At 34.3% G+C, this 22,236-nt stretch overlaps 3 protein-coding genes across 9 annotated transcripts; 2 read left to right on the top strand and 1 right to left on the bottom strand.

The window, feature by feature from the left end:
• The first annotated feature begins 3,573 nt into the window (after positions 1-3,573).
• Positions 3,574-5,018, top strand: LOC100367945 (alpha-ketoglutarate-dependent dioxygenase alkB homolog 4-like). Its single transcript, XM_006824344.3, has one exon. The coding sequence runs from the start codon at positions 3,664-3,666 to the stop codon at positions 4,477-4,479; it is 816 nt and encodes a 271-aa protein (XP_006824407.1). The 5' UTR covers positions 3,574-3,663; the 3' UTR covers positions 4,480-5,018.
• A 742-nt stretch (positions 5,019-5,760) lies between these two features.
• LOC102809418 (kelch-like protein 36) lies at positions 5,761-9,450 on the top strand. 3 transcript variants are annotated; one of them, XM_085502915.1, is made up of 3 exons: positions 5,761-5,858; positions 6,805-7,100; positions 7,444-9,450. In XM_085502915.1, exons 2-3 carry the CDS (start codon positions 6,815-6,817, stop codon positions 9,258-9,260), a joined length of 2,103 nt encoding a protein of 700 aa, XP_085359041.1. In that variant the 5' UTR covers positions 5,761-5,858; positions 6,805-6,814; the 3' UTR covers positions 9,261-9,450. The 3 variants fall into 3 exon arrangements, with proteins under 3 accessions (XP_085359041.1, XP_085359039.1, XP_085359040.1); XM_085502913.1 differs by lacking the exon at positions 5,761-5,858 and adding an exon at positions 5,914-5,974; XM_085502914.1 differs by lacking the exon at positions 5,761-5,858 and adding an exon at positions 5,924-6,015.
• Positions 9,451-11,769: 2,319 nt separating this feature from the next.
• LOC102809531 (winged helix repair factor 1-like) lies at positions 11,770-22,234 on the bottom strand. 5 transcript variants are annotated; one of them, XM_085502240.1, is made up of 8 exons: positions 20,703-22,234; positions 18,170-18,293; positions 16,711-16,856; positions 15,805-16,031; positions 15,000-15,097; positions 14,287-14,345; positions 13,242-13,330; positions 11,770-12,848 (listed from the first exon to the last, which is right to left on the bottom strand). In XM_085502240.1, the coding sequence occupies exons 2-8, from the start codon at positions 18,285-18,287 to the stop codon at positions 12,806-12,808; spliced, it is 780 nt and encodes a 259-aa protein (XP_085358366.1). In that variant the 5' UTR covers positions 18,288-18,293; positions 20,703-22,234; the 3' UTR covers positions 11,770-12,805. The 5 variants fall into 5 exon arrangements, with proteins under 5 accessions (XP_085358366.1, XP_085358368.1, XP_006820313.1 ...); XM_085502242.1 differs by having other exon boundaries at positions 21,913-22,234; XM_006820250.3 differs by having other exon boundaries at positions 21,917-22,234.
• Positions 22,235-22,236: the final 2 nt, after the last annotated feature.

Below are 22,236 nucleotides of genomic sequence, written 5' to 3'. Positions count from 1 at the left end.
CAGTCATATATTATATCTAATTATGAGTAGACGGCTTACTGGCGTCATTTCGTGACTTCTGACGTATACTGAGGTGCGTCTAATTTATAACTCCATTGAAAATCGGTCAACCCTCTATTGATTATGGAAGCCCTCATAAACAGTCACATTAGATTCCGAATCAGGATGTGGAGCAGCTGTAACGTTATCGATGGGATGTTAGTATGATTGTATTTGTGAATGCAACCAGTCAGTGCGTGTTGCATCCATTTTGAAAGGATCTTATACGGTTCTTATAGTAGACTTATATAGATTCATATAGAAATCTAATAATGGTTTTCAATAGTTTTGAAATTGATCTTATAATTTTTGAGAAGTAGTTACAATTATCTGTAACTGCTATACACAAGTTTCGTCTAAGTTTTTTATAGACTTTTTTAATGTGGTTAAAATATTATGTTGACTATTACTTTATTTATAAATATTTCTATAGACTTGTAATCAATTTCAATTGCGATAAACTGATTTAAATATATAATACTTTTAGTATTTAGAAATTTACAATAATTATCACTGCTTCACTCATATAAGTATATCGCTAAAATGAATATAGCATTTCCATGTATATGTCTATTACATTTTATTGTGAACTATATAATGTAACTTAATTTGTAATTGGCAAATTGGAAGAAAATACTCAGTGTGTTGTTCCAGTTCGTGTTCTGTGGTTTAATACAGTACACACATCGACATTCCACTTGACATCTGTGGGGCTTGCACTCAACTACTAGGGGAACTAACTACTAGTGTTTCTGCTTGAACTAAACTGGGACATAGATATGATCTATACTTTAAAATGCGGTTGTTTGTCTGCAAGAATGTCGCCACATGATGATTTGTCATTTATTGTGTTTGTGTTAGAGTATCATAATTTTAGCAATTAGTTCTTGTTATATTGATATTAAGGCTATAACTTGACATTTTTTGTGTGTGATTGGTTCATCAGTATATTTCGTTGTGGTCTGAGGTTCTTGCATCAATCCAGATCAGTTAACTTTAAGGCACATGAACTGATTTGTATTTGCATGTTTTTATATAATTAAGTAGAGTTCGATAACTGTTACGTCATCTGATGTTTCTCATAAGATACTTCACGTATCACGTAACATCCGTATCTGAGTTATGACGTTTAAGTGTTTGACGATTATTTACAAACACTGAGTATAGGTAACATCACGGACAGATGGGATGTGTGTGGGCGTTGAGACTGGCCACTCAGAATCCATGGGCACACCTACTTTACAACTCCACTGCTTCAAATAATTCTAAAATTCTACTAGTAATTCTATAGTAGTGGAAGACTTAAAAAATATCCGGGTCTTATCCATTGTTGGTATTTTAATATATGATTAGTTTGAGTCCAAATATTTTTTTCAATTTACCCAATTTTAAGTTTTGAATGCAATAATACCGTACGTTTGAGTTATTTTATGAGTGTTGCCATCAGTACAATTGACCTCGCATATATGTGACAAACATTTACATGTGTAAATATTTACATGCGAGTAGATGTGTAAATATGACAGTGTAAATACTAAAAAATCAATAAAAAAATCAACGTTTTATACAAATTTATCAGAACTGACCTCATTAGTTAAATTGCCGCCATTTGTGTATGAGAAGGTGTTATTCGATCTGATCTGGATTAAATAAGGACAAACTAAGAAATGGTTCAAAATCTGGGGGGTCATGATTTCACTCATAAGTTGAAGAGATTGTCTTATTTTGTTTGTAGTTTTCGCACCAGTAAAAAATAATCCTAGATAAAAGTCAGGGTCAAGTGGCTTATAATTTTTCTTTATCAGAAAGAGATGTCTTTTAGTGCGTTTAGTCTACGTCTCTGATTCATCATCTACAGTTCTACACAGCACGAATACGATAATCTTATTTCAATATATAAAAATTACACAGTTGGGTCAAAATCACATCGAAGCAGTAGTTTATTTCCGTAGTTGGTGCAAGCATGCATCAATGTGCGATAAAGTTCATCAAGACTGACGCACAAGAGTGCAAGATATCTTTTCAATGGTGAGTTTCGTGCTACTATTTTGAAGGATGCAGTGTAATTTTCAAAATTCAAGCCAAGTAATCAGATTACCGGGTATATGGGTATTTTTCTGACATAAATTACTTTCGTTCAACTCCATCGAGGCAATCGTGGACTCGTTCAACGCCGGAGACACAAATTAATAAACAGTTGTCAAACGATTCAACACATCCGCGTAAAAATATCGACCTCAAAGCGTCGTTTTTACACAATGTAAAGTTACAATTGAAAGGGCACTTCCAGTTAAGCCTAATCTCACAACAAATTTACTTTCTGGATTAAAATTACAATGGATAACAAAAGATAGATTAACTTTGTAAACAACATAAACAATAGTGTCCCATGATTCTTTGGTGCAATCCATGGGATTGAGCGGTTCCCAGAAATATACTTGCCGTCGATTACAATAGCACTACTTTAAAAGCATACGTGTGGTTTGTTGATTCTGGCTGTTTCCAAAGTGAGAAGTTCAATTTTGAGTTTCCTAGCACAAACTGAGTGGTAATGGGACAAGTTAACCGTCATTTTTTTTATACTTTTTAGTCGCACAATCGGCGATAAAATTATTATTTTTTTGTAAATTATAACAATTTTACCCTTTTATCATCTAGTATAAAATATTTTAAAGTTCATTTACCAGTAAGAAGAAATCAACACGAGAGCACTCTAATAACAAGAAACACGCCAAGAATACAAAATGGCGGGTGTGATGACAGAGATACTCTCGGTGTTCCATGTTTGGTGTAGTAATGTATACATCTTCTTTTGTTTGTAACTACAATGGTAATTATTACTAATATATTGATGTTGACATTGCTTGAGATTGTCTACTATGATGTCATAATGTCAATCTCATTGCATTGACCAATACATAGTATGCATATATTAAGATTTGTTACAATTATTTATTACATTGAACCGCCACGATACAGTAAATAAATAAATAAATAAATAAATAAATAAATAAATAAATAAATAAATAAATAAATAAATAAATAAATAAATAAATAAATAAATAAATAAATAAATAAATAAATAAATAAATAAATAAATAAATAAATAAATAAATAAATAAATAAATAAATATGCGATGATATATATACCGGGTGTTATCACAATCTACCAGTCAGCGGCCTCAATACAGAATTGCAGTGCCAGATGCACATGCTCGTAGGTATCATCACAGTCACTCTACTTTTAGTAGAGTGACTGTGGTATCATCCAATCAGTAGCCTTCAACAGTGTATATAAGCGTGTTCATTTAATCAGGTTTTCGCTGATTATTGTCATGGCAATTTCCGAACACATTGGCATCGTGTGCCCGAGGCTATTTCCTGGGGACATCAATAAAGAATGTGAACAATTTTAGCTTACCTCTGGTATATTTTGAATACAATGCTTATCTGGCGCTTATCCGATGCCAATACGATGTCAATCCGATTCTGATGCTAACTCCATGCTGCTTTTTATGCAAATTCCCACTAAGCTGGGGAGTCAAATACAACATGGCGTCTTATTTATGTGGGATCATGGCTTCTTGATGTTGTGACAGGTTTTTGGTCATTTTTTCTAACATTATGAACGATCGACAAGAACTGTGCGGATGCAAAGGAATCAGGACTTGTCTGGTATGTGAAAAATCCAAGATAGACCTATCGTGTCGCAGTGGCCGGTTCGAAAAGCCTGACGCATCGTACAGTTTTTGTTGGTTGTGCAATATAGCTTGGCTGGAGTCGAACACCGAACAACATCCTTCACACCAGGGAAAGTTCATCAGATTTCCAGGAGTCACTTTGATCGAAAATGTAGTATCAGAGGAAGAAGAAGAAGCCATCATACAAGCAGTGGATGCCACACCGTGGAAAGTTTCACAGTCAGGCCGGCGAAAACAAGATTATGGACCGAAAGTCAACTTCAAGAAACGCAAGGTCAACTCAAAATGTTTCTCGGGACTCCCTGCTTTCATCCGACCACTTACCGAGCGATTGGTGCAGATGGATGGGTTGGCCGACTTCCAGGTCGTCGAGCAATGCAACTTGGAGTACGTGCCTGATAGAGGCTCAAGTATCGACCCACACTTTGACGATGTGTGGCTATGGGGCGAGAGACTTGTCACTTTAAACTTGAATTCTGAAACGACCCTGACCATGACACAGAAAGAAAAAGATATTTGCGTTAGTATACCGCTACCGAAGAGATCAGTCATCGTACTGTATGGTCCCGCCAGGTACGAATGGATGCATGCAATTCACCGCGAGGATATTATTAACAGACGCATCGCTGTTACCTTCAGGGAGCTATCTGCAGAGTTTCTTGACGGAGGAGTAAACGAGGATACCGGTTCACGACTTTTAGAAATTGCTAGGACCTATGAAGGAAAAGCTGTTCAATAATATGCGGTGGATGGGTACAAATATCCATCACGTTGTACAGAGTATGTAACCTCAACTTCTATACACTGTGAATTGCTTGAACACGTTTTGAGTACTAGTAAACAAATCTAATATTATAAATAATAAATCTGCGTTTTACGTACAATTTACCACAAATGAGAAGTCATGTTTTCATGCAGCAGTTGAATTACCAATTTGTATATAGCGTTTAATTAAAATTACTAATAACTACTGTAACAATGAGGAAAAATAAACAAATATTATATTTTGCTATCAGTGCATTCAGGAGTACTTTTTTTTTATCTGTGCCCATCGCTGACAATAACATGCATGGGTGTGTGTATGGAGCACTGTTACAGGGTATATTTATCAGACAGATAACCATTTTAGAATTAAGAAAAAATAAAATTTAACGATAATTCGTTTTAGGTTATAATGCTTTCTTGATATTGGTGAGTCTCTAAGTAGCTTGGATAAGGTTGTTTTATTTCCAAAAAATATACTATATCACTAAATAAATTCATATTTCTCCAGTAAAATGTATTGTTCATGTAAATAAAGAATCAATATTGTCAAAAGTTACAATTAATACAGATGTACATCGATTTCTACGTCTTATAAAGTGGACAGATACTCGATGTATCATCTTTCCTTAATGGTAGGGCAAATATACAGTAAAATCTATCAAAAATCTCACCTGGAATTACTTGTACTATTTTAGTATCCACAGTAATACTCATTACATTTTGTAGCTGTGACAAACAATGAAAGAAAAGCTAGAATGACGTATAAAATAAACTTGGAAAACTGAAAAAATCACTTGCACTTTGTTTTAAACCTTGTTTTTATGAAACTTTGAATGAGTAATTTGTTTAAGAAGCGGGAATTGAGTTCCAGGCGACGATAACAACACACGCTAAAAACGGAAAGGCTCATGGGTAGACGCTTGTTTGTAAACAATGACGCGCTATGGTCATCTGACGCATGCACAGGTGTCGACCCTCCCGCTTTAGCATAATTTTGAATTTATTGATGTTTAACAAAGTTTGAGGACTGAAAAATTTGGGTTGTTGAAACCTGAATAGCGTTTTCCTTTCAAGGTTGTACAATCTGCAGACGGTAAAGAAAATTTTACTTACTTAAGGTAATGCATTGATTTTTTTTCTTTACCAGGTGGTATTTTAGGAGATTTATGTCTATGAATTCAATTTCGAACCAAAAGTATATATGTCGCCCTCTACGTCAATTTCGCTTCTTTCAAATATTAATAATTGTGAAGCTAGGGAGTCCGAAGAAAATTCGTTGTTCGTCGAAATACATGTAATGTCAATGTGGAATCATGTTCCCAAGCATACAAGACGTTACAAAAGAAATATATAGTAAGTTGTTCGCTTGGTTTGTGATACTGAAGCAATCTCGAAATAATCAATTTGACCTTTGAACTTTGACACAGCTCCCTGTAGATGGCGTGTGTTATACCAGTTGGGACAACAACGTGAGTTTTTTTTATATATATAGGATACTTCAATAATTGCTGTGAGTATATTGTGTTTCTTATTTTTTGTAGCAAGGCGCGAGAAGAAAGTGCAGATTGAAATGTCCCACTTAACATGATTGAGACAGTACAACGAACAACTAAACCGCCTGTTGATGACATTTTCTCAGAAATCTCGTTTATTTCAGATCAGTCTCGTTTATTTCAGATCAGTCTCGTTTATTTCAGATCAGACGTTTCTAAACAATGTCTGTGTTTATATAATAAAATTAGATTAGCGTTTTTTTGTACTTAACAACCATTATTTCTGTTTATATCTATCACTAAGTAGCGAATTATTCTGTTGCGTAACTTTTTTAATTCCCATATTTATTGATTACTTCCACTGATCTACATCTACATTTTCGACTTGGCCAGAAACTATTTCTAACATATAGCGCCCTCTATCAACAGGGATGTTTTCACTTCTATACAAAGTGTTTCTTTTTCAGGCTTGAAGTCCTATTGTTAATGTTAAGATATATTTTTTTTTCGTCAGCTTGCTTGAGAAAACTACTGAACAGAAAGATAAACACATTTTCTGTACTGATAGGACTTAATGTGAACTGGTGCACCTGACTTTCAGGATGTTGATTGGTCAATTGGCACAGCAGCCTTGTTGGATGAAACTGAAAGTAGTCAATTTCAACCATTTTTGATAATTAGAAATATTGGTATACGGCCTATCTATTTCAGGAATAAAAACCTGTGATGTGAAAAAATGGCAAACAATTAAAACTGCAACATAATAATGTATGTAATATCAAGATTTCATTTTGATTTATTCACAGAATTGGCATCATGAAAAAAAAGTGTGAAGTTCATGCTAGAAACATACTGAATTCATTGCGTGAACTATGGAAGGAGAATGATCTCACTGACTTACAACTTGTTGTTGATGGTCGACAAATCAATGTTCACCGGGTAGTACTAGCAGCTGCCAGTAACCAATTGTGTGAAATCATACATGGCTTAGACGGTCCTGACATTCCAGATGCTAGTACAGGCAGAAAATGGATCGTTCCAGAGAGGTTCTCATCTGTTGTGGATGATGTGTTGAAATTCCTGTATTCTGGTTCATTCAAAGGTGGGTTTACTTTTTACCCGTTAAACTCATTCATTAGACTACCATATGAGATTAGCATGACACTGTGTTGTGTGCATCGCATTTTTGCTGAATCTCCTGATGCTAGATCAAATTATGGCAAATGTTATGGTATCTGTTTCAATCGAAAATTAAATTACGGTAACCACAGTATTTTTTATTGCTTTCTGATCTAAATTCTCAATATATGTGATTTTGGGATTATCAGTGTGACAACTATTGGCAAGTGACAAGATCATGATAGTACATCACAGATAAGCTTATACACATGTATCCTCATTTAATGTTAATTTCTAAATACTAACTTTCCTTTTTTTCTTTACAGAAATCCATGAAGAAAATCAAGTAATGGTGTATGAGTTTGCATTGCAGTATGAAATCAGATCTCTTTTGCAATGCTTTAACAATAAAGAGGAAAAAGATGGTGGTACAGACCTGTGTCTACAGTGTGATTATGAAAAAGAACAACTGAAAGGATGGAAGAAATTCCAGGAAAATAATCTATTCTGTGATGTGAATTTATTTGTGTGTGACACAGTCTATGCAGCTCATCGGAGTCTGCTGGCAGCTAGCAGTGATTATTTCAAAGCCATGTTCAAGTCTAAAATGAAAGAAAGCAGAGAAAAGAATATAAAAATCAATGCTGTCACCAAGGAGGGATTCAAAACATATTTTGACTTCTTGTACTGTGGAGAACTAGATATCCACTCAGAGAATGCACAGGATTTTATTTCTACTGCAACGTTTTTTCAAAGCCAAGCTATTTTGGCATATGCTACTTCATGTTTGGAATCAGACCTGTCCGTTCAAAACTGCATTCTTTATTTCCAAATTGCCCAGTTGTACCACCTCGCTGCTTTGCATAAGTCTGCTAGGGATGCTGTCTTGAAATGGTTTGATGAGATATTGAACAACACCGTTAAGGAACTTAGTTATGAGCAGTTGTCAGATGTACTGCAAGATGAAACTATTTGGATTCCTGATGAGATTAAACTCTTCTACGGTTTAGCTAAGTGGTTTCATTCCAACGAGGAAATGCATAAAGAATACATTGGCAAGTTATTGCAGTTTGTCAGATTGTCGTTGATTTCTGAAAAATTGCTGAAAAAACTTTTTGATGAAGAAATCAGCATGATGAGTCTGTGTCCAGAACTGGTGAACGAGGCGATGAAGTACCATCAAAAAATGTTCTCTCAGCCAATACTCCAAACACCAAGGACACAACTACGACTGTGTAACGCGCAAGATAAACTAGTCATAACAGACTTCCATTCTTATCCTTCAATTTGCACTTGCAACGTACCTTCCGTGAAAAGTAGTTTTGGTTTCAAAACACTTACACATAAACCAAATTTGTTGATGTATTCTTCCGCCACAGTCTTTAACAATTTTATGTTTATTGCCGGGGGTTACTGTAACACGGATAACATTTGTTCAGCAGCAGCGTATCGCTACAATCCTCGTTCAAACTCATGGTTACAACTTCCATCGATGAAAACGGCCCGTTGTCATTTTTATTTGGGTGCATACAACAATAAACTGTATGCAGTGTGTGGAATAGTTAAGAAATCAAATGAAGAGAAACACAATATTCTAACAAAATCTGTTGAGTGTTACGATCCTACTACAAATGTGTGGACATACGTCGCTTCCTACTGTATGCCTTTGTATGGTTTATCAGGATCTGTGTGCAATAATAAACTTTACATCACTGGCGGACGCTACATGACAAACTACCACAACACTGTGTCATGGTATGATGATAAAACCGACAGATGGAAATGCAGGATGCATAACAAGACATATAGCTGGTGTGACCATACTACAGTCACTGTTGATAATAAACTCTATAGACTCGGTGGTAGTGTTAGGCCATTCCAAGAAGCGGTTAACACAACACTAATATATTATTATGTTCCAGACATGGACAAATGGGAATTTGTTGCAAGTATTCCCAACTCAAATAACCTTAGACAACCTGCTGTGGCCTTCGAGGGTTGTATTTATATTCTATATAAGGGTAACAATTTTGGTCATAAATATCTTTGGATAGTGTATAACACAGTGAAACATACATGTACTATCCTATCCTTTAAATGTGTCGGTTTTCCAGTAGGTCAGGTGTCTGTGATGAAGTGTTGATTTTGTGATTAATTTGACTTTAATTACAACTTTCTCTATGTTACTCGTCTCTAAAAAAAAATGTGTTTACCAGTACCATATGTGGGGAATATCACGTCTCTATGGGGGAAAATAAAATTGCAAAATCATCATTGATTTCTCAAATAAAATTCTAATAAAGGAACAAAAATGTTCACACATTTTATTACAATTAATTGCTTTATTTATTATTAGTCCTTGTTATGAACATTGGAAATGAGGACTCATAGTTCAGTCTCTGTGCAAGTGTGTGTTAGACTGGCTCAGTTGGGGCGATTAATTTGTTTTTGTAGTTTAAATAAAATAAACAAATTCGCGCAATGGAGGTGTTAACACGAAATCCCCTGTAACTGCAAAATCACCCTGACTGGTTTATTCTGCATGGCCCTCTATCGACACTGCAGGAACCCGTTGATTTTTCAAAGGGTAATTATGTTAAGTGTTCTAATTGACAATCATCTAAGCCAATCACATCTCTTCAACTGACCTCTGACCAAGAACACTTTGGCAGTGTGACCTTCATCATGTTGACCCCATTATGCACGTATTTCCATGCCCACCTCATTATATTATGTGCATTCATGAATATTTAATAGCAATGAATTTATTGCAGAATAAACCAGTCGGGGTGATTTCGCGCTAACACCTCCATATTTTGTAGTTTATGCACATCACTGTGCTTTGTAAATTAGTCCCAAGATGGCCGACTGGTGGTCATTTTCTATTCCAGACATACATGTATATTTCATATACTGTAAAATACTTCATTTTAGCTGGAATTAATTTTCGCTGAAAAGACTTTTTTGGTGTTTCGTATGGAATTTATTTTCACTGATTTTTGACGAGTTAAATGTAAAATATTGAAAAAAAATATTATTTGCTGGATTTTATTTTCACTGAATCATTCCTTCAGCGAAAATTAGTTTCAAGTGAAAATAAAGTATTTTACAGTACTAAGTATGCTTTGAGCAATTCACTTCAAACATTATACATAGACAGTACATGATGGCATACATACAAGAATTATGTCTTCTGATCAAAGATGGCCAACTGCTGACTGTTTTAGCTGTAAAAACAACACTGTATTTTGACATGTCCACAACCAGACCTTGTGGTTTAATTTTCTTCAAATTTGGTGGATGAAGTAACCATTACTGGAGGTTGATGCTCATCACTTTGATTTGTAAAGGATGGCTGACTTGATCCATCAATCAGGTCACTCAAGTACTTACATCATCATGCACTTTTTGCATATGTAAAAAATGTTCACTATGCACAACAGGACTGGGAGCTAAATTATTCTTAAATGTGTATAGTTTTGATATTGAACACAAATAAACTATGTGATTTGGTTATTTTTCAGTCACAATGGACATGAATACTGGTAGTATATTAATAATTTGTACTACTGTAAAGTACTTTATTTTAGCTGGAATTAATTTTCGCTGAAAAGATTTTTTAGGTGTTTTGTATTGATTTTATTTTCACTGAATCATTCCTTCAGCGAAAATTAATTCCAAGCAAAAACAAAGTATTTTACAGTATGCTGTTGACATTTCTTGCTATCATTCATTGTCACATGCATAACATATCTCCATAGTGAAAAATACCACTATTGTTATATCTTATGTCACATACAAAGTTCCTCACGTCATAACAAACAGAATCCTATATGCTTTTGATCTTTATACAAGTACCATACACAATGGGGACTGTGCATTACAAAATGCTTGTTTATGTAGCATCTAAATTTACAGTATAATACTGATTAAGATCTGTGGTAAACAGTAAAGATCTTCGTTGTTCAATGCCAATATCTGATAAGACACACTCGGGTTATTGTAGTAAATGTTAAGTAGATGAAAGCTTTGTTGCAAATTAGTACACTGCAGCAAGACAAAGTGCAAGTGATTGGTGCAGATATTGGCAGAAGGTGTCGCTCTTTGAGTCTCATAGATGGTTAATGTTCTGTAAATGCTTAACACTCGGGATAACCAACAGCACCCTCACTCGCTTTTCACCATGGGTGGAATGAACACTGGATCCCATACAGAGGCTTACAACCAGGAAAACAAGCACTTGTTGAATACTGAGGCAGAACTGGTTTTGGGAGTTGGGAGAGAGAACACAGGCATGACCCACCACTAGATTGTCTTGGACAACTGAATGGCTATTGCCAACCCCCAGGGAAAGAACAAAAAGTCACTGCAAATTAGGAGACTCAGATGGTGGCTACACATTAGAATTCTGCAAATTTAGGTACATTAGGGCATGGACACTCAGGAGTACTGGCTGATACAAAGTTAAGTTACAGTCGTACTTCAGATACTGATGGAGTTAATCCTTGTTAGAGAAAAGATTATGGTCTGACCATGGAAGGTATTCGTTAGTACCTTCCATGGTCTGACACACACACACACACACCCCAAAACACAGGTCCCCGATTCGAATAATACCTGACAAGGACTATAAAAATACATCCATTCACAAGTTTTGTTAAATAAGAAATTTAATATATAATAAACTATGGCACAACAAATAAGCTGGGAAGTATTTCAGTTTGTTGAAGTTGTGAGGTTCATATATATAGTACCCGGTATGGCAAATATGTTATAAAAATTCAGATTCTGCAGAAATGAAATTTATGACAATGCACCAAGAGTTTTCAAATGAAATGAGGTAAATAAATTCAAAATCAATAAGTTGACTCTGTTTTGGTCATACTGTAAAATACTTTATTTTAGTTGGAATTAATTTTTGCTGATTAGACTTTTTGGGTTTTTTGTATGGAATTTATTTTCACTGATTTTTGATGAGTTGAATGTAAAATATAGGAAATATTCACTGGATTTTATTTTAACTGAATCATTCCTTCAGCGAAAATAAGTTGCAAGCGAAAATAAAGTATTTTACAGTATACAGAATTTTGGCAGTCACAGCCTGTTCAAAAAAGCAGTACAAGTAGTTTCACATTCTTCAACTGTACCTGTTATGCCTATTTAATAAATAAATTGACGAACACTGGTTTCAACATGAATAAAAGTTACCACACCCATGATTTTGACCAAAAAGTAGTCCTTGTCAAAACAACTGCTGACATATTAACAAAAACCACACCACTAAGAGAGCATTGTGGGAGTGATGGTGTACATGAACTTGAACATGCGAGATACTAAAATGGTACTAATCTGTGAAACACATTAAGTGGCAAACATCAGTTGAGTTAAATATTAAATTCTATATCAATCCATGTACCATACAGAACTAAATTTATCTTTGTCGTACAAAATGAGTAAAGACATAATGATATCAAGTAACAGGACTTATACCAGTACATGTATTTGTTACTTGTCACGAGCAAAAAAGTTAAAATATTGTATTTCAGTTTTGTCTCAGTAAAAATAATTTAAATTATGTAAATACTGTTCACTGTCAACTGTAAATAAACTTCAATGTTTTTTTAAATGTTTACACCAAATAAATTATGTAATATTTGTCTTGCTGGAAATGTGGTTTAGGAGTAATAGTTATTCATTTAATCTTAAAAGGCATCCTGAGGTCGTCTGAATTCTGCAAATAAAATTAAAAACTTAGGATTAGATACATTCGATGAGTCACTTATTTTTTAATTTATTTTTTCACAATGTGACAATATCTGCTGCATATTGTGGATTTTTCTCATACGCATTGAGCGGCATTTTTTATATATACTGCCCAATTCCGCAAGCAAGCATTTGATTGCTCAGGATTACTTCATAGTTGATTTTGTGCTGTTTCCTTGACTCTTTTCACCGGCCATTCGACCGGCGTTCCACAGCAGCTAGCGCATGGCCCATAGAAATACATGGTACAGTGGTGCACGTCTTAGTAACGTGAAACATTCTGTGATGTAGCTCCGCCCCAAGGATAGCTGTATGCAAATAATCAGAATGGACTTAGAATGAACAAAATAACAATACTCACTTTTTTACAAGTTCCGCACCAATAATATCCAAAATGTGAAAATTCATACCCAGTTTTTTTACTGCTGCTAATTTTTTTTCCTCCAAATTCTATCAAATAAAAGAAACATTAACAAATCAGTTATCCTAATTTAGAGATAATGCAACGCAATTTGTTTCTTATTTCTAGTAAAACAATGTAAAGCAAGACAAACATACAATTACAGTAAAACCTGTCTAAACTGAGCTCCACTAGAAAATTACAAGTCATATAAAGAAGAGGCTGGAAAAGTGTTCAGTTTAGATAGGTTTTAAAATATTATTTCACTACTGGTCATGATATTTACAGTTCAGAATATAAAATTATTTCTGTATATGCAAGTTGCGGTCATTAATTTGCACTCGCAATATGGTACAAACTTGTACTGTGGTGAACAGAATAAAATTGAATGAAAGATTCAGTAAGAACATTCTTTGCACAATGTACAAACTCCAAACTTGAAATCACAAGTGTGGCAAATTCACAAGGTTCATCAGGGGTGGATCTACCATCCAAGACTTAAACATTTGTGATACTATTTGATTTCTGCAGAATTCTTACTGTTAATTTCTAATTGGTAATTTCTGGCAAAAACTCTTACAATTTTTGGTATGATCATAGATACACGTATGCCTTGATCAATCCCTGCTTATTGTGAAAAGTGTGATATTTGCAAGTATCTTTGAGAAATGTGAAGTAGTTACCGGTACCTGCACACACATGAGAAGAGAAGTGTGGATTTGAAGGGCAACAGCCTCACAGTGTGTGATTTAATTTCAGGTAAACAAACAAAATATTTTACATGCATAATAAAAGTTGCAATGGGTCCCATATCAAACATGACATGACAACCACTGCCTTTCAATAAACAATGACTGAAGAATGGGTCACATGACTAACAGTGCGCAAAGTGTCTGATACCATCAATGAGGCCTTACAAACCAATGAAACCAACGTATAATCAGACACATATAGTGCTACTGAAAATAATATTGAATGGAAAATTTTAAAAAGATATGAAACATACCTTTTGGAGTATTTCTTGATATTTGCATTTTCTAATGGTTCTTAAAAGCGACTGTCTTCCTATTGTAGACAGAATAATTGAGCATTAGACAACCTTATAAACAAGTATTTGCATGTAACGGTAGTATAACAGTATAGCTTTGTACTCACTAATTACTATTGAATACAAGATTATGAAAACATGAAATTGAGATAAAAACACTGTATTAAAAAACAATTACAATTTGCAAGCCAAATATAAGATGTCAGTAGCAATAAGACTAGGAAATCTATACAGATGTGGAGATTACTCGGTGTATATACTGTAAAGGGGTAATTATTCAATGGGTTTTAATTTAGCTTATTTCGCTGACTGGAAAATGCGCTAAATTAAAACCCAGTGAATATGTAAAATTTAGCATAGAACACATTATCTAAATGACGAAACCGTGAACTTAAAACCCACTGAATATGCCTGAAATGGTAAATCAGTGAAATATAAACCCAGTGAAAATTAGTCATTTTACAGTATACATTTTGTAGATGTTCGTCTACTCAGGAGTGTCATAATTTGAGTTGCCAGCACTGTATTTACAATTCAAGCTGTTGCACATTGATGACATTCAACCCAGATTCTACATCTTCTGTTGTATATTAGTATTTAATCATTTAAAATTTAATCAAGTTGTAAAGTGGCAATTATATATTGCATCCATGTAACATAGCAATTAGTACCTTTAACAAATGTTTTCATGAATATTCCAGCACCAGGTATTGCTAGCCACCAACTGCCAACATCACGTACTGTAAGAAGACCAGCACTGACAAGGTGACTGAAAAGATAAATGGTAAGCAGATATATTCTTAGATTCAAATTTATTTTTTGTAAGTTAGTCATTAAATATCATAAAATAACAATGCACGAGAATATCATGAATCATGTTTCACTTGCAATCATATATTTATATCAAAAACTTGACAATAACTCAATAATTGCAAGCTTGTATGTCAGCTATAATTTTTCTGTAAAGTCACAAATATTTATTTATTTATTTATTTATTTATTTATTTATTTATTTATTTATTTATTTATTTATTTATTTATTTATTTATTTATTTATTTATTTATTTATTTATTTATTTATTTATTTATTTATTTATTTATTTATTTATTCACCCTTCCATTCATTCATTCATTTATTTATTTCAGGAAGAGCGAGTCTGTGATATACTTTTGTTTCATGACAGACATGTTTTAGTAAATTGTTTGAATCAGAGAAAATTAGTATTGCAACACATGAGACCTTACTGGGGTCATTATGACAGGTAGTCATTGATAGTATAATGGTTATTGCATCCGGGTTTCGATCGGTAGACCACAGTTCAAAGTCAAGTCCAGTAGATGTATAAAATATATGCAATGTTTGGTGCATGTGAACTTCTATTAGAAATGCACTTCAACTTATAATTTAAGAAAATACAATACCAGTGATAATCAAATGCTGTTAAAGATATACAGATGTTAATAAGTTCAACTTACGTAATTTCCTCATCAGTAAAACAAAACTCGTTGATCATAGTGGATTTAGTCAGACTGACATCTGGACATCTATCCACAACAGTGTCAAGGAATTTATCAATCGTTTTATTATCAGGTTCTTGTCTCTTAACATGTTGTTTATAGTCATCTGTGAACACTATACAGAATTCATCAACTGCAATCCCAAGTTTAAACATCTTGATTACTTTCTTCTCTTTTAATTCTTCCTACAGAAACAGGACATTACGACAATGTTAAAGGTCAATTTTTCAATGAAAGAATTAAAGATATCATCATCATGCCATGAAATGAACAAATCTACCTACGATAAATCTAAGTGAGGTTTGCCCAAGTATCAAAGCAATCAGGCTTGTAGTTTTCAAGAAGAAGTTGAAAAAGTAAAGAATTGACGCAGTGGACGATGGACAATGACACATATGATGAGCTCTGTTCGACAAAGTCATCAATGGAGCCTACAAAAAATTGATTATCCATCTGTGTAATTACTACTGTAAAAACATTAATTTTCTCCAATATTTTATTTCATTGACTATTTGCATTTGCAGTTAGCTAACAGATATTTTTTTAGGTGAAGTACCAGTCAATATTGTTATGAGCTAGTATCATTGTCCTATTTAAGAAATTGTAATTTGTTGTTATCCACACTGAAATTATTGTATCTCTGCACTATTTGTTTTTTCGGGATTTTGAACGTACACAGGTAAAATGATGTTGTTCAACATGAATATTGCGATGTTTACCGTACCATGTCAGGTAAAGATATTTCACACTAAACGTCACAACTGTTAATGTTAACTTAGCACCATGTGAAAAAATAAAATGTATACTAGGCAGAAGATGATGACCCTGAAAATGTTTAGAAGTTATAAAATAAATTGTACTTACAAGCTGTCTGTCAACTGTGGTTTTATTATGTACAATACTATAGATCTGATGTTTGAAGATAATTGTTGGAATGCGGAACTCAAATACCTCAACATGAAGCAATGATTTGACATAATCCAAGGCAACTTTAGTGTCATTAGGCAAAGCTGTGGAGCAAACACAAGTTATTTATCACTGAAAAGTGGCTAGATAAGTATAAGTAAAATGGGTAAGCAAAGTAAAGTAAAATAAAACAGAAGCTGCATGTCTATGTAGATTTTTAAGAGTTAGCAAACAAAACTATAGTGAAATTTCAGTGATAATTTCGGGTAATGTTCTGCAATGTTTTACCATTAAATCAACTTCCAACTAATTTTTTTTCAATTATAAAATTAAACTTTGGAGGATACATGTATGATGTATCCTGAACATGGCTGTGGGGGAATACTGCAACTAAATTTGAGTTGCAATTCAATCTCATTTTGTGAATATTTTGCACTGTTAATTATTTTGCATGCAAAACATAGACAAATATTTTGGACAGATTTATTCTATAGCAGGACTGTATGGAGGCACCCAAGCAACAACAACTATGCCTTAAAAGTGGGTGACCTAGCTTTCAACTCCTATATTCAAACCCTGCTGTAACACAATAATAAAACACCCAAACTGCATTATTTACAACTGGCAGTAAAAAAAAAAGTGTTCAAAAGTGTGAATACATTTGTATTTTTTCTTATCTGGAAAATGTGTCATTTGTTTACAACATTCAACATTTCTTTTGTTTACATCAACCACAGCAACAATGTTGCTTGTGAATGAAATAGAATCAAGTTAGGGACGACGTCAAAAGATCGATGTCGGATAAAAAACTTATTTCCTTTAGTTTGGGGGTGGGGGGTTTTGATCTCAAAAAGTTTCCATCCTACAAAAACGATTTTATTTTTTAATGAAGGCAAACAAATCTTGGAGTATTTGTAGTTCGTTTTTTTTCTATCCAATCATGGACAGAAATAACCGAAAAGAGAAAAAACAGAAATATGGTTTGGTTCGAGTGTAAATCTATGCATTAAATGAGGTGCATTTGTAAAATCTTTTTACAGCCACCCGACAACCAACTGCTATGCAATACTACTGTCCGATTATCAATTTGTATTTAATGGTGAATGTAGTCTGACGCCATGACCAATATTTATCAATTAAGTTTCAGTGGGGGGTAGGGGGGTTTGGAAAAAAAATAAAGGAATTAATTTTTTTATCCAACATCGATCTTTTGACGTCGTCCCTTAATGAACACAAATGATAGCACAACCATATTCCGCTGGTATTTCTGGCAGGGAGGTGTTATACCCCACTAAACTAAAGGTCTGCAAGTGTGAAAGCAGGAAAGATGTATAATAATAATAGGGTTATTATAACCTCATAGTACATGTATATGATTGAGTACATCAAATAGTAGCATATATATACAATACATTACCTAGATTTGATAAGATGGAATCCTGATCACATCCCCAGTCAGACTGAAGACCTGCTGAGACAACCACTTTCCTTTTCTTTTTGAACACATCAGGTACAATGCGCTTTGATCGCTTCATAGTTTCCTATTACACAAAATCAAAGAAAATATTATTCATTGAACATGAAAAATAACCACACAAAACACATTATCAGCAGACCTTGCCTTTTAAAAATGGCTGGAGATGAAAAACACCTCTCCTGTGTTATGGGAGTTATTTTAATTTGTAAAATTGAAACAAAAATTGAGAAAATGTATTTAGTAAAATTACTTCGGAAATATTGGAATTGTCGTTACCAGTACGAAATTTACTCACCAGTTTCACAGTTACGTATTTTTTGTAGACTGATCAATAGTTTATAGTATGATTGTATACTTTCTAGAAAGCAACAGCTGTGGTTGGCTGGTGAAAGTGCCTATGGCAGGGCTCCAGAAGGAGTACCTACATGTTATGCAAATTTGTTTTAAATTATGCTAATTTATTCATGACGTAGCAGTTTCTGTGCTCATGAATATTCATTAACTTGTGGATCAATACATTTTAAAAGGGGCGATATATTATTTTGGGGGGAAGAGTTAGAAAGGGGGATTAGCAATCCTTAGGGGGTCAATTCAAAAGAAGGGACCCATTTGGAGAGCAGCATTGATTCTTGTGTCTGTTGTTGCACGTGACCTGCAGCTGTCTATCATATCATGTCTTGTAGGAGTGTCCTGTCCGTGATTCGAACTTGCAATCTTTGAGTTCCCAGCGCACTGTCTTTTCCACTGTACCACGAGTGTCTTCACACAAATGATAGGATTTAAGTCCTACTTATAGGATCAATGTTTTCACTAGCATTCAAAAATCGTACTAACCGTACTGGATTCGAACCAGCGATCTCTCACATTGCCTACATTGTACATATCCACTGAACCATATGGATAGTCAAGCAAATGAATGATTTGTTTTCATATTTAGCTTTATTGCAAATTAGTGTTTGTGAAAAAAGACTGGCAGGCATGGGAATTGAACCCAGGTCCTCCTGATGACTGTGTAGACAACTGAACCACAAGACCACAATTGATTGACTGGATGTGTTTGCATTTGATAAGACTATATAGTGTGTATATATATAGAAATACAACATATTTCTATTATTGAGTTACAATTGTCCAAAAAATTGCCAATTTTGTGTTTTTACTTGTGTAAACTATCCGCATGCCATAACCCATTAGTGTACATCTTGCCAATTGGGTGTTTGCCATTTGCATTGCCCATACCTGACCCGACACTAACCCTAATGCCAAGACACATTCCTGTTAATAATTCCATTGCCCATACCTGACCCGACCCTAACCCTAATGCCAAGACACAATCCTGTTTATAATTGCTCAATAATGATACTCTGTTGTGCACTGTCTGCAGGTAAGTTGCATTGATGTCGCGTTTAAGTAATTTCCACTGTTAACAAGTGGTTAAATTGTGACAATAAATGTGTAGACAAATATTTGAGATTAATTTTGGTGTAGACAACTCTCGTTTAATTATTTTACACCATTACAAGTTGTTAAATTGAGAGAATAAATGTATGGACAAATATTTTAGACTTATTTTGGTGTAGACAGCTCTCGTTTAATTATTTTACACCATTACAAGTTGTTAAATTGAGAGAATAAGTGTGCGGACAAATATTTTAGACTTATTTTGGTGTAGACAGCTCTCGTTTGATTAATTCCCACAATTACAAGTTGATAAATTGAGAGAATAAGTGTGTGGACAAATATTCTAGACTTATTTTGGTGTAGACAGCTCTCGTTTAATTATTTTACACCATTACAAGTTGTTAAATTGAGAGAATAAATGTATGGACTAATATTTGAGACTTATTTTGGTGTAAACAACTTGCGTTTGATTAATTCCCACAATTACAAGTTGTTAAATTGAGAGACTAAATGTGCGGACAAATGTTTTAGACTTATTTTGGTGTAGACAGCTCTCGTTTAATAATTTTACACCATTACAAGTTGTTAAATTGAGAGAATAAATATATGGACAAGTATTTGAAACTTATTTTGGTGTAGACAACTCTCATTTGATTAATTCCAACAATTACAAGTTCTTAAATTGACAGAATGAATGTATGGACAAATATTGACCATTATATTTGTGAGTAAATACCTGTTGTTTAATTAATTTCCACCTCTACAAGGTTGTTAAATTGAGAGAATAAATGTGTCGACAAATATTTGATACTTGTTTAGGTGTAAGAACTCGTGTTTGACCAACTTCCAGCATTGCAAGTTGTTAAAATAATGAAATAAATATACTGGTATCATTGGATATTTGATTTAATTGTGAAACTTTCTAACAAAATGTTAACTGCTGGCTTCGAACCCTCAATCAACAATTCCGCAGACACAGTATAAATTCCACAACACCACAGAAGATATTCGTCTGTTGCCTGAATTGTTTTCGTAATATAGGGAACGCCATCGACACTTTAACAAAACTTACCTTGACTTGGGTCTTGTTTATCTCTTGTCACAATCTGGAAACTGTTGAACAAATTGCGTGTCGTCCAGTTTAAGACGCAAGTTATTTTAATATTTATTCATTCAGTTTTGTATGGTGGAGTTTTGTGAGGTTTATTATTTTTTCGCGACGTTCTTTGTTTACTTGTTTACAGTTTGAGAGATTTCAGTTTATTTGATTTACGTTTTTACGGTAGCTCTGAGGGGGACTCGAACTCACTGTCTTTTCAAGCTAATTTGGTTTTATTTTGATGGCACGCTTGTGTACCACGCCACAATGTTGGTCGTTAAGTGGTGTTCATTTTTCTAACTACTCCAGTGTTCCGATGAGTTGAAAGGGAAAAGCCAAAACGATTGCTGGTTTCTGATTGCTTCGGTTCTGGTGAGTGTGTATCTAGTGTGATTCGAACCCATGTCGTATGTATTGGGCGTTTTTTTTTATTTCCCATGTTGGCTACGCCGTAATATGCAACCACTTCCCCGTTTTATTGTGATTTTGAGAGTGTTCAATGATGTCTTCCTCACCCGTCACGCCATGACCCAGTTTCAACCACACGGCCATTTTGCAACACAGTGCGCGACCCTCGGCGTCACCCGACTGATTATATGAGCGTTCTGTTCAACTGTTAAGCTAGGATTTCTTACCGTTATTATCATTATATTGTCGCGTGATTTGTTTTACCTTATGTGTAATGTTTTAAGTATCTTTATTGTAATTTGTATATACCAATTCGTATATACCGAGGAAACCCCGCCGATTGAAAGTCATATATTTTGTGACGTCACCAATTCGTGCGTAGGTACGGCTTCTAGATCCGTGCCGTGCCTATTAGCACCTAAAACAAAAACTGTTTCTAGACCGGAGACAAAGGGACTGTGGCTGAGGTTTATCTTTTCGTTGCCTTTCGGCTTGTAATATAAATTTAGAAGGCTTTCCTAGAGCAAATTAAAGACCGATTACACATGGTTCACATACTTTCAAACAAATCGAAAGCGGTCACGCAATATCCAATCGAAATCCGAAATATATTTTCTAAATAGATGCCATAAATTAAAAATGTTCTATTTACTATCGACACAACAGACAACAAATTCTCTTATTTTTTTTATAAATGTTTATAGATTTCACGATTCAAACTGAAACGAGAGGTTTTACACCAAAGACTAATGAACCAAATCCACACGTTACTTACTTACTTACTTACTTATACACCAGTTTTCCTATTTTTTCAGAGGATGTACTATGTGACCAGCTATGCGTGGAATGAGACAGCTGTTTTGTGAAACCAGTAAACCTTCCTGTCGTCAGCGCAATTTACCGCAATGCCATTGACTAACGAGATTGAATTTGAATGAAGTTAATCGAATTATACTCATCGGTGTTACCAATTTGTAAAACAGTCTCCCTGAAACTCATGGACGGTAGAATTCTTGTCGGACGATAATACACATTACACAGCGATGTTTTCATCAAAAGTGTTCTTAGTGCTATACATGACCCTCGACCTTACTTTTCT

The sequence above is a fragment of the Saccoglossus kowalevskii genome, chromosome 8 (genome assembly GCF_978046115.1).
Source record: "Saccoglossus kowalevskii chromosome 8, keSacKowa6.1, whole genome shotgun sequence".
Taxonomy (NCBI): domain Eukaryota; kingdom Metazoa; phylum Hemichordata; class Enteropneusta; family Harrimaniidae; genus Saccoglossus; species Saccoglossus kowalevskii.
The sequence above is the reverse complement of the archived record's forward strand: the minus strand, read 5'-3'. Positions and strand labels throughout refer to the sequence as shown.

Bases quoted from the DNA above. Each gene is read 5' to 3' on its own strand.
- LOC100367945 (XM_006824344.3), top strand. From the start codon at position 3,664: ATGAACGATCGACAAGAACTGTGCGGATGCAAAGGAATCAGGACTTGT.
- LOC102809531 (XM_085502240.1), bottom strand. From the start codon at position 18,287: ATGAAGCGATCAAAGCGCATTGTACCTGATGTGTTCAAAAAGAAAAGG. The intron at 16,032-16,710 runs GTAAGTACAATT...CTGTTTCTGTAG, and splicing joins CCACAGTTGACAGACAGCTT to GAAGAATTAAAAGAGAAGAA. The intron at 13,331-14,286 runs GTATGTTTCATA...TTTATTTGATAG, and splicing joins ATCAAGAAATACTCCAAAAG to AATTTGGAGGAAAAAAAATT.
- LOC102809418 (XM_085502913.1), top strand. From the start codon at position 5,943: ATGGCGTGTGTTATACCAGTTGGGACAACAAC. The intron at 5,975-6,804 runs GTGAGTTTTTTT...ATTTATTCACAG, and splicing joins ATACCAGTTGGGACAACAAC to AATTGGCATCATGAAAAAAA. The intron at 7,101-7,443 runs GTGGGTTTACTT...TTTTCTTTACAG, and splicing joins GTATTCTGGTTCATTCAAAG to AAATCCATGAAGAAAATCAA.